General features: G+C 46.9%; 1 protein-coding gene across 3 annotated transcripts; it reads left to right on the forward strand.

Moving 5' to 3' along the window:
• Positions 1-1,997: 1,997 nt before the first annotated feature.
• Positions 1,998-10,756, forward strand: RBP4 (retinol binding protein 4). 3 transcript variants are annotated; one of them, XM_079137211.1, is made up of 6 exons: positions 1,998-2,263; positions 2,652-2,780; positions 2,897-3,033; positions 3,198-3,304; positions 8,858-9,070; positions 10,462-10,756. In XM_079137211.1, the coding sequence occupies exons 2-6, from the start codon at positions 2,670-2,672 to the stop codon at positions 10,497-10,499; spliced, it is 606 nt and encodes a 201-aa protein (XP_078993337.1). In that variant the 5' UTR covers positions 1,998-2,263; positions 2,652-2,669; the 3' UTR covers positions 10,500-10,756. The 3 variants fall into 3 exon arrangements, with proteins under 3 accessions (XP_078993337.1, XP_078993336.1, XP_078993335.1); XM_079137210.1 differs by lacking the exon at positions 1,998-2,263 and adding an exon at positions 2,283-2,306; XM_079137209.1 differs by lacking the exon at positions 1,998-2,263 and adding an exon at positions 2,349-2,504.
• The last annotated feature ends 920 nt before the right edge of the window (positions 10,757-11,676 follow it).

Genomic DNA, 11,676 nt, shown 5'->3' on the forward strand with positions numbered 1-11,676 from the left:
ATGCCAAAATAAACTGTTTTTCTTTGCTGGTATCTAAAACATCAAGGTTCATGATCTTTCATTAGAAGGGAAGGGAAGTGGTTACAACGACTTTTAACCACCTAACAAATAAACCAATGCATGTTGCTGAAAAAAAAAAAAAATCACCACAAAAATACATGGAAATCCCCTGCATTTATTCCACAAGCAGTGTACCCAAGGACCACCAGAGTGTGTTCTAGAGAAGTGGCTGAAAGGGCAGGGTGGGGGAGAACTTTTCTGGCAGTGATCAACTCTTCAAAGGTAATTGGGCAATTTGAGTTGTTTGGGATTTCAGGCAGCTTTCCTAATCCATGAGTTCTGCATCCACAGATTCAACCAATGTTGGACAGAAAATATTCGAAGAAAAAGAATTCCAGAAAGATCCAGAAGCAAAACTTGCATTTGCTGCACACTAAGCCTCTGCTGAATCCATGTGAATGAAATGATGTTTAGACACACGCTGCTGGGCCTGCCCCCACCGATCCTGGGGCTCCCTCCAGCACTGGCTGTTTGAGCCTTGTTCAGCCTGAGCCTTGTTTATTTGCTGTGTAAGTAGGTCTGCAACAGTTTCATCTCTACTGAGTAATTTTTCTTGCCATTACTCCTCAAACAATACAGTTAGCAACTATTTACATAGCAATACACCATGATCAGTTCTGTATTGAACATGCACAGACTTTTCTTTCTTTTCTTTTTCCTTCTTTTTTCTATCATCATTCCCTAAACAATAGTTTAACAACTATTACACAGCATTTACATTGTATTAGGTATTATAAATCAGTCAGAGATGAGTCGAAGTTTACAGAGGATGGGCTATATGCAATCACTATACTATTTTACATAAGGGACTTGAACTTCCCTGGATTTTGATAATGGCAGGGGTCTAGAACCAATCCCCTAAGGATACTGAGGAACGTCTATATATACATACATATATATATATATATATATATATATATATTTTTTTTTTTTTTTTTTTTTTTTTTTTTGTAGTAAAACTAGCCCAACCTGAAATCCTAGTTATTGGCCAGAAACAGGATTTTGCAACTTTAGGATGGTAAGGAGTTTGGTTGATACTCCAAAGATAGCTGTAACTCAAAGGGGCGCATGAGCAGAGAGGAAGGCGGGCAGACCAGGCAGGTAGTGTCCAAAAGTTTATAGTCAGTTGAAGGAACCCACAGTATCTTTTCAAGGTTGTTTAAAAAAAAAAAAAAAAAAAAAAAAAAAACAACTAAAGGGCAAATCTGAAAACCACTCAACTCCTTGATTGTCAGTTTGGCATCCATTTTCTCCTCCATCTTCTCTTTCTTCAGATCCAACTGCGGCAAATAGATCATCTAGGTTCCATCCAATTTGGGCCATGAAGACATAGCTGATATTGTATGAAAGGAATCTTAAGAAATTTCTTTGCCATATCACCACTTCTCATTTAGTCAAAATCTTGATTGCTTTTAGGGAGATTAATGAAATGGAAAGAGAAAAAAATAGATGAGTACATCAAGAGGTGACGTACACAAAATACCTCACCTAGTCAGCAGCCCTTTGATTTAATTGACCATTGACGTTGTAGTATTTTGTTTACTCTCCTGTTTGGTCCACCACTCAGCCAACTCCACTGCTTTGAAAATAAAACAAGATTCCAATATGGATTTTAAATGCAAATGCATCATAAACAATTGGTGTGGCATTCCAAGTGGTTTCAGGGAGCGCAGCAATGTAAGTAAGCAACTAACCGCTCAAACACCACAGTTACTAAAATATTTCCCATCCTGACCGGAGTAGCGTTTCTAGAGAATATTTAACAGGGAGCATTTTAATGCTTCTAACGATGTTGAAACTAAAGAACAAATATTGACGCAGAGGGCACCACACTCTCCTCAAAGAGTAAAATACATCCTTTATAAAAGGAAAAAGCACTTGGCCAAAATATCCCCAAACCCCTGCACAACTGGTCCTTAGAAGGCACAGGAGCCACTTTGGCACAGCCAGGGCCTGGGCACCAAGACACGAGGCATCATCGTAGGTCTCTTCTCTCTCTGTGAGGCCAAAGTTTCCCTCCAAGCCGACTTGAGCCTCCAGCCAGCGCTACTGGGCTTGGAGGCCGCCCCAGACCGCAGCTGGCGCTGGCACAAGGGCTGAGTAACGGGGCCAGGACTTGGCCCCGTGGCTCGTCGCCGCTGGAGAGTTTGGCCCAGCGAGGCCACCCTGCGCGGCAGCTCCACCAAGCCGGGCGGCACTGGAGGTGAGGCTGGCCCAACGGGACCCTCCCTGCGCCCCGGGTGGCGGTGAGTCAGGGCGCGTTATGCAAGTGCTGGCCCGGCCAGCCCCCGGCGCCTCCCCTAGGTCCTTCACCCCGCTCGGTTACGAAAGCGCGACCCCCTCCCCCCGGGGCCATAAAGCCGCGGGGCTGCCGGGCGGGCCTAGCCTCTTTTTCTCCACGCGCGCCCGGACGCGGTGGCTAGGCTTGCGCGCGTCTCCGATTGGTGAGCCGCGGCCGGGCTGTCCTCGGGGGCCGGCGGCGGGGGCGGCGGGGGCTGCGGCCGCGGCGGCGGCGGCGGGGCGGGCAGGGCTGGCAGCTGCGGTCCGGGGGGCCCGGGGGCCCGGCGCTCACCGCGATGCGTTTCCCGCAGGGCTGACTCCTGGGCAAGATGGAGTGGGTGTGGGCGCTCCTGCTGTTGGCGGCGCTGGGCAGCGGCCGCGCGGAGCGCGACTGCAGGGTGAGCAGCTTCCGAGTCAAGGAGAACTTCGACAAGGCTCGCGTAGGTATCAGCCCGGGAGGCCCGGGAGGCCCAGGTGGCCCAGTGCCCGCTTCCCCTACTTTCCGGTGGCGGGTCGTGGACCCAAAGACACCAAATCCCGGCTCTCCCTTTCGCAGTTTTCCGGAACCTGGTACGCCATAGCCAAGAAGGACCCCGAAGGTCTCTTTCTGCAAGACAACATCGTCGCCGAATTCTCCGTGGACGAGTACGGCCATATGAGTGCCACCGCCAAGGGACGAGTTCGTCTTTTGAGGTCAGTGGCCTCTGGGTGACTGTGGGCGTAGTGTTGCGCGGTCCCTCAGGTCCCTGCTTGCCTGAGCGCCAAACACTTTCTGGGGAGGGAAGGGAGCATCAGGGTGGGTTGGAGGGAGGAAGCTCTTTGCTGGGTTTGGCTGAGGATCCCCTTGGCTTTTGCAGTAACTGGGAAGTGTGCGCAGACATGGTGGGCACCTTCACCGACACGGAAGACCCTGCCAAGTTCAAGATGAAGTACTGGGGCGTAGCCTCCTTTCTCCAGAGAGGAAGTGAGTAGTCAGCTCAGTGGGACCATTTTGGGGATAAGAGGCACACCTGCCAAATTGCTGGGTTTCAGCTCTAGTTCACCCTTAGGAAGAATGGCCCCCGGGGAAGATGCAGGGTGCAGGAACCCTCAGCCCACTTGAAGTTAGGGGGTTGGGGTTGGGAGGAGAGAAAGCCTGACCCAACTGAAAGGATCTTTGAGCTTGCCAAGGGCCACTTTCCAGTTATCTACTGTGCCAGGGTGTGTAACCTGTCCCACACTTTCTCCTCCTCCCCACATCACCACTTCACCTGGCTTTTCATTTTCTCCAACCCTTTGGGCTGAATTCTTGAGACAACTTGACTGGAAGCCCCAACAGAGGCTGAGATCCCCATCCAAGTTTGGAGGGAGCATTGTGCATGGGTTGGGCTCACTCCTGGATGTCCTGCCTGCTGATGCTGGGGTTCTGGATGGCAGTGGCCTCTTCTCTTTCTCCCAGCACTAGAACTCAGATGTGGGGGGTGGTTGGGAACTCTAGGCAGGTCATCTTAAAACTTGGCCTACTCATGAGAACACATTCTTTGTTCTTTTTACTGCCCCCCCCCCCCGCCCCCATGTTTCCTAAGTCTCAAATCTGGAGTCTACTTGGTAGAAGTCTCAGGCCAGGAGATGTATCATGGAATCTCAAGGAGAATAAACCCTAGGGAGGGGGTTTAACATACAGATGAACAGACTGAGGCCCAGAGAAGGCCTCAGATCTTTGCCCAAGATCATACAACAAGTTTGAGGGAGCCAATTCCAGAAGCCAGGCATTCCAATTTGCAGGCCCAGATTGGGTGACCCTGAACTGCAGAGTCTCCTAATACAGATGGACCATTTGTGCTTTCCTGTGAAATTGAACCCAGGGGCTGTTGAAGGGGATGCTCTTCATAGGTGGTCAGGGCAGAAGTGCCCTTTGGGTAATTCATTGCTGTACATGCAACATTCTATCTTTGACTTCCTCTAAAGTCATGTTAACGAAATTGCACTTTTATCAAATTACATTTTTAGTGTTGATTTACACTGTATAGGAGTTGTTATACTACAAGTGGAGAAAGCTTTTAACCTTAGAAATAATAAATAATTATTTCTGATAGTGAAGCAAAATTTCCTCAAGTGATTCATTAGAGTAAAAAATATGTTTTTCTGGTAACAGATTATAAAAGCCAATACTAGGTGGTACAAGATTCCTAATTTTTAGAAAAAATAAACACATAATCCTCCTCGGCACTTTGAGGTGTGCTCCTTAAAGGAACAGAATTTTGTTGACAATGCATTTAGGGATGGGGTGAGGAAGGACCTAATGAGGAGATAGGGTTTTGTCTCTTGTCTCTTATCCCTACCAAACTATATTAGCTCCACTTTTAACTCTTGTGTATTGGGATTCTAAGATTTCATTTGGAGGGGCAAAAAAAGTATTGAGATCTCAAAAATGATTGCTATAGATACTGAGTGAGATAAGTGTAATGTAGAAGGCTTAAGGATGGATTCTTCCTTAGGTTGCCTTTCAGAAGAGAAACTGCCCTGCAGTGGTTAGGCAGGCCTTATTAAAGTTAAGCTGCCTGAGTTCAAATCCCAATTCAGTCACCACCTGTGGGACCATGGTTTTTTTTCTTAGCCTTTCCTATGACTCAGTTTCCTCCTCTGCAAAGTGAAAGTGGCTGTAGCACCTACCTTATGGAGTTGTGTTATGAGGATGCAATGAGTTGACATGCAGAAAGCACTTGACCAGTGCCAGTGACACAAATTCTCTGTAAGTGTTGATATTGTTGCTTCTTGTTACCTTTCCAGAGAGGATATCATGACTTTACATTCTGAGACTAGAGTGGGAGAACTCGCAGACACCATTGGGTGCAAGTCTCTTGTTTTACAAGTGAAGAAACTGAGTCACTGGCCCAGGGGACGTAGCTAGTTGGTGACACCTCTTAGCTCAAGAGATGTAAAATGGCACCAGCTATCCCTCTGTTTTCTGAGTATTTCACAAACTATCATTCGATGGTCTGCCTTCTGCTTTTTGTGCTTCTCTTCGAGTCCTCTTTAAAAACTCTGCTTTCATTCCTCATGCTAATTTCTTTCTTGCTGGACCTTGGTCCAGGAAGATTTGAAGGTCTCAGAGAGGCCTGCATTCCCAGTCTTGCCCCTTCTCCACATTCTGCAACTCACTGAATGGATATATTTGCAATGAGGCACTCAGATGAGGAGACAGTAACTCAAGGGCAAATGCTCATTAAATTTGTTGTCAAATTATTTAATGGTTAAATATAATAAACATATTCTGAAATATTATGTTCACAGATTTGCTGTGGTTTGCTGCCTCAGCCTAGAGCTTGCTCTGACCTTCTTTTCTCTTAGCTCTGCCAACTGAGCAGGATATCTCAGGAGCTAAGGCTGTTTCCTATCTTGGTTGAATACAGGCTTCACCATGAACAAGATACTTTGAAATCCAATTACCTTAGCCGTGAAATGGGGATAGAGTAATTCCTATTTTGTGAGATCGTTGGAAGAGCTAATTAAGGCAATTCATGAAAATGCTTAGCATGATACATAGTAAGTGCTTAATAAATATTAGCTATGATTATCATTGTTTTGGGCCCTTCCAGAAGACTTGGATAAAGACTTTCCTTTTGTCCTTGTCCCAGGAAAAAAATCTGTCACACTGCCAGTAAAAGGGACCCTTGTCAGGCTGAATAATAATGCCAACTTGAATGTTTACATTGCTGTTTCCCAAAGTCAGGTCCCTGGATCATCTATATCTAAATCAGCTGTGGTGCTTGTTAAATGCAGATTTTTGGGCCTAAATTCAGATTTATTGAATGAGAAGCTCTTGGGATGGCCCTGGGAGTATGCTCCTTGGGTATGTTCCTTCTACAAATAGAAGTTTGAGAACCACTAGTCTAGATAATTCAATCCAGAAAGTTATCTTGGCCACTCAGGTATCAAGGCCTCAGACTCCACTGACCTTATTGGGGCCCATTGGATTATTCTGATGATTAGTGAAGAACAACATAAAATCTGTCACCTAGCTGACTCAGATACTGTGAGGCCTAAGAACCACAGGAAGCATTCACCTTGATCCTGGCACTTTGGATGATTGGCAGGTGCAGTTTTAGGAGCTGAAGGGAAATTGTTCCAGAACCACAGCATTGAGTGACAGGTTTTCAGCAGAACCAGGTCACCAAGACAATTTCTGCTACCAGGTGTTTTCTTTGATTGGGGACTGGCAGTCCAAACCTCTAAACCAGTGTACACAGTGAGTACAGTTGTAGACACAGCTGTAATGCAGCCCCACTTCCTGGGGTAGTGGAGGGGAATCAGGGGTAGTGACCACATAGTTGCTGCTTCCAGCACTCTGCCTGCCTAGTTCTCTGCTTGCAATTATTAGATACTGTCTGGAAACAGTTGGGGTTGTCTGGTTCTCTGGAGGACCCTGCCTAGCTGCTGGAAGTGAGGAGGCTGGAGAAGCAAGCTCCTTGTTTCTGCTCATGCAGGTCCTCTCTTGCAAATACCCTTAAAAAGGAGAGTCTGGTCAAGGTTGTTAGGATTTAAACTCTTCATCTTTGAATTATTCTGCCAAAAAGAACCTGGAGATAAACCAAACCAACTTAGGCCTTCTTTTAAAGTAAGAACAGTAATGACTTTACTAAAGTCACACATTGAAAGTTACTTAGTTTCTATGTAGGAATTCATACTCTGGCAACAATATTGGAAAAACAATTTTTTTTAAGCTGCAGTTTTGCCAAGCTAATAGCTGCCTGGTCCAAGAATGGAGGTAACACTTCAAAGGTTGGTGCTTTTGTGTCTGAGGATCAGACCTCTGGGGCACCCATGATGACACAGTGATCCCATAACCAGGGAAGAGATGACTTCATCCAGGAATGAAAAGTCTGCCCAGATCTCAGGAGCCTGGGAGGGAGTTCGCGGTTAGGGTGAGGCCCAACAGCAGCCCCATGCCTTCTATTCCTGCACCCACCGCTGAATAACTTTGTGGTCACTGCTGAGCAGTCTTCCATTTGGGTCATCCCCCAAGCCTGGCCTCTGACACTTACCCTGGGACAGCCCGGGAGATGCAGGGTGACTTATTCTTCCTCCTGACAGGTTGGGGATGAGCTGAAGAAGTGACCCATACCCTGTTCTATCATAACTCTCCTCTTGGGCCTGGGTTTGTACTGAACCCCATTTAGGTTGGCACTCCAAAGATCCTGAGAGAGGCATCCCCAGGGGAGACTTGGGGTGGGCTCCAGAGGTGGCCCCATACCTTGTAGTACAGGAGTATCCAGTCCCTCTACCTTCCTGCAATGTGGAGCACCACATGGGCAGATCATTTCTTGGGTGCAAGACACAAAGGCCTTTGGTTTCTCGTGCCCTCTGGTCTCAGTGTACGTAGTATCTGGAGACTCTGGTGTAGGGGTTAAGTATGTGGATTCTGGAGTCACATTCCTGGGTTAGAATTCCAGTTCTGCCCTGCTTTTTGTGATCCTAGGTGAATTATTCAATTATTCTGTGTCTCAGTTTCCTTATCTATAAAATAGGAAATGATAGTATGCACTTTAGGTTCAACGTGAGAAATAACTGAGAAAACACATGGAAAGTGTCCATACAGTGACTGGCACATAATTTAGTGCTTAGGAAGTACCAGCCACAGATCTATGTCAATGAGAAGATTAAATTAGGCAGAGATGTGGCATCTCTACTGAGAACCACTGGTCTCGATAATTCAATCCAGAGAGTTATCTGAACACTGTTCCATCTTTGTGGCAAATCACTCACGTACGTTCTTCTTATTTCCCATTCTGCCTTTGTTGATATTTGTACCGCCTTCATTTACACTTAATCTTTGGTGCTTACATCCCACATTTGAAGAATAAATATGTTCTAAATTCTTCAAGGGCTTGGATCTGCCTCTGCTGGGAGTCCTGCAGAGTATACACTCTTAGAAGAAGTTGCTGATGCTGGAGAGTAGGCTTCCTGTGTCCCTGGAGGCAAAAACTACTCTTGCCAGCACAAAGCATTGGGTTCCTAAGCAGAAAAGAGGGTGGAGCCAGCTAAGCCAGGATCATCACAGAGGCATCCACCAGTGGAGTGAGGCGAGAGGGCAGTAGGTCAGTGAGATGAGTAGGAGCTAGACCTGCATGTCATCCAAAAAGACAGTCCTGGTGTTGGGGTTGACCTAAGTTCATGGCCATCAGACAAAGACATAGATACTACCAGAGGGTAGATGGCGAAGATGGGTTTGTTCTTCGATTTTAATGGGCTCGAATTCTCAACTGTCCCTTGGAAAGATACCGTGTCATTTAGCGTCAGGGAGAGAGCGAATCATGAACATGAATGTGGTTTCCCCTGTGCCAGAACTCTTGTCTATAAAGAAAAGCAAGATTCTTTCTCAATCGCCTGGTTTTGCAAAAGTTGTCAGAAATCTCCGTAGTCTCCTGCTTCCTAAGAAAATGCAGCCAGGTCCGGGAAGTCCCTGGTAGTGAGCTGTCAGGACCTCTGTGCCCACCAAAGGCAAGGGGTCAGTTGACCCTGGCTGTCTGGCTTGCAGACGACGACCACTGGATCATCGACACGGACTACGACACGTTTGCCCTGCAGTATTCCTGTCGCCTCCTCAACCTCGATGGCACCTGTGCGGACAGCTACTCCTTTGTGTTTGCACGTGACCCCAATGGCCTGAGCCCTGAGACACGGAAGCTGGTGAGGCAGCGGCAGGAGGAGCTGTGCCTGGACCGGCAGTACCGGTGGATTGAACACAACGGTGAGTGGCTCTTCCCCGGGGCCCAGGGAGCCGCATCCAGGCCAGGGAATGACTTGCATCTGCACTCAAGAGAAAGCGGAAGTCTGAGGAGCCCCTCTGGGCCCCAGTCTTGGTCCTGCTGCACCAGATCTTTCCTTGGCCTTATCCTTGGCCCTATGTGGGAAGGGGGGCCAGAGGCCTTTTTTCAAAACCCTGGAACTTTTAATTAAGTAAAACGCTTTCCTTTTATTCTGCTACCTCAAGCCATTTCACTCCTGGCTCCATTGCCCAGAAAAAAAACATTCCAATTGAACGAATATTTGGGGGGATTAAGTGTCCCTGGTAGAGAACTGGGCAGTGAACGTGGCCATCAATGTAAAAATGTAAACAGAGACATCAGCATAGCAAGTGCAGATAAGAGCGATGTCAACAGATGTTCTTTATTCTCAATGAAACCAAATAATCATTACGTTGATTAGCTGGGTTTCCTCACTTCAGTTTTTTTGGGGAGCCCCTAGGACAACCACAGGATATTTTAATAGATATTACCCTTGTCTGATCTGGACTTAAAAATGAGGAACAAAGTGCAGAAAAATGTGCTATTTTGGATCGACACTCACTCCTTTAAGAATCCAGATAGGACCCTCCTAAAGTGTAGAGAAAAAAGGGGAATGAAACTGAACATTTCTGGTGGGCAACTAACTACTCCAAAAAGACAAAAGAGAGCAAACACATAAATAGGCAAGCACACCTCACCCTGCAGGGCAGCCACACGCAGGGCTGGTAAACCATTCCATTCCTGACAAGCACAGCCCAAAGCCCTTCACCTGCCGTCACCTCGGTTAATCCTCAGAGACGTCTTGAAGTACACACTCATTATCCACATTCTGCAGATGAGAAAATGGAGGCTAAGAAAGATTATGAACATTGCCCATGATCTCCAATAGGTAGCCGAGTTGAATGCAAACCCAGATATTTATGACTCCGATGTCCCTTGTTGGCATCACTTGTGACCCATGACGTGGGACATGGTGGACACTCTTTGGAACTACCGGCAGTAAGGATGAGATCAGGTTGACCTGGCCCTCGTGTCCTGAATAGGAGCCCCCACCACTCTGACGTGCACTGAGGCACATACGACAGAAATAAGAGGAAGCACTGTTTCATGCAGTAGGTCCTGTGCCCTCCGCCCCATCGCCCTGGAGAATTCCACGGGGTTCAGAAACAGCCTGGAGAGCGTTTATGAATTGCAGTACATCTGACTCTGAGGGTTTCCATCTGCTGTGATGCTTTCAAATGAAAAATCACATGAATGGAGCCCGGCTCCAAGGCTACCTCCGTGTTCATTATTTACAGAAACACCTGGTCCGTCTTTCTGTTATTAATTAATGGCTTTGTTTTCTGCATTTCAGGTTACTGTCAAGGCAAAACAGGAGAAAACCTTTTGTAGCAACATCAAGGACATAAAGTTTCATTTGAAAATTTCTGATTAACTCTCAATCTGCATCTTTATTTATCTTAGGAGTTTAGTTTGTCCCCCCTCCTTCCCTCCCCTTGGTGAACATAAAACCTCAGTACACATCAAAATCCGCATGGGAATGAGTGGATCTGTTTGCGTCACTGTGGATCTTACAGAAGTTTCCTGAGGGACCATTTGAGGCCTGGAATTCCAAACTTTGATTTATTAAAATATAGTCATCAACTTCCTGTAATTTGAAGTTTTATATGTATATGCCAATAGGGTATTCTCCCCTTGCACTCTCTGCAGGAACTTTGACTCATTCTAGTGTCTAACCTCTATTATTAAGACTGCAGCTTCTCCCACTTCCAGAAAAGGGGTTTCCTCATTAACCCAGGAAGGCCTTAACTACCATCCTGGCCAAGGCACGGAGACCCAAAGAGGAAATAAGTGTGGCTACACCAGGTCACCTGTCTTAGGCAGTGCTGGGCCTATGTGATTGGCAAATCAGCTGGGTTTGAGAGGCCTAAATGCATGATTGGGAGAGTTCTAGGAAGCAGCCCTATTCTTCCTTGCCTCTAGCACATGATTCACTTATTCCAGGTGTGGTCAGCACATTGAAGGAGGCAGCCTCAGGGTTTCCAGGGAGCAGGGAGGAGGGTTGGATATGGCAGATGTGCTCTGGAAGCCAGGTCAGTAGGTACCCCACCTGGAGTGTGCATGGAGGGCTAGGTGGGGGCAGAAGCAGGCAGGACTGGGAAAGAACACTGGGGACCTACACCATTAGCAGCACTTGGGAGTTTGCATACAAAGCCCCTTGCCTCAGTTTCCCAAGGGTTCCCAGGAGTAACAGTTTCTCATCTTCAAAAACCAGCAAGTCAGCCAGCTACAGAGGCACATACCTGTAATCCCAGCAGCTCAGGAGTTCAAAGCCAGCCTCAGCAAAAGCAAGACACTAAGCAACTCAGTGAGACCCTGTCTCTAAATAAGATACAAAATAGGCCTGGGGATGTGGCTCAGTGGTCGAGTGCCCCTGAGTTCAACACCCTGTACTAAAAAAAAATTCCAGCAAGTCTTTTGTACTAGATAATCTTGGTTTTAAGACAAACTCCAACTCAGATTTGTAGCTGTGTGTTTTGGGGCTGGTTACCTGGCTTCTCTGAGCCCA

Source organism: Sciurus vulgaris, assembly GCF_902686455.1.
Source record: "Sciurus vulgaris genome assembly, chromosome: 4".
In the NCBI taxonomy this organism is placed as follows: domain Eukaryota; kingdom Metazoa; phylum Chordata; class Mammalia; order Rodentia; family Sciuridae; genus Sciurus; species Sciurus vulgaris.

Excerpts from the sequence above, each read along its gene's own strand:
- RBP4 (XM_079137211.1), top strand. The coding sequence starts at position 2,670 with ATGGAGTGGGTGTGGGCGCTCCTGCTGTTGGCGGCGCTGGGCAGCGGC. Across the intron at positions 2,781-2,896 it reads AGAACTTCGACAAGGCTCGC|TTTTCCGGAACCTGGTACGC; the intron begins GTAGGTATCAGC and ends TCCCTTTCGCAG. Across the intron at positions 3,034-3,197 it reads GGACGAGTTCGTCTTTTGAG|TAACTGGGAAGTGTGCGCAG; the intron begins GTCAGTGGCCTC and ends TGGCTTTTGCAG.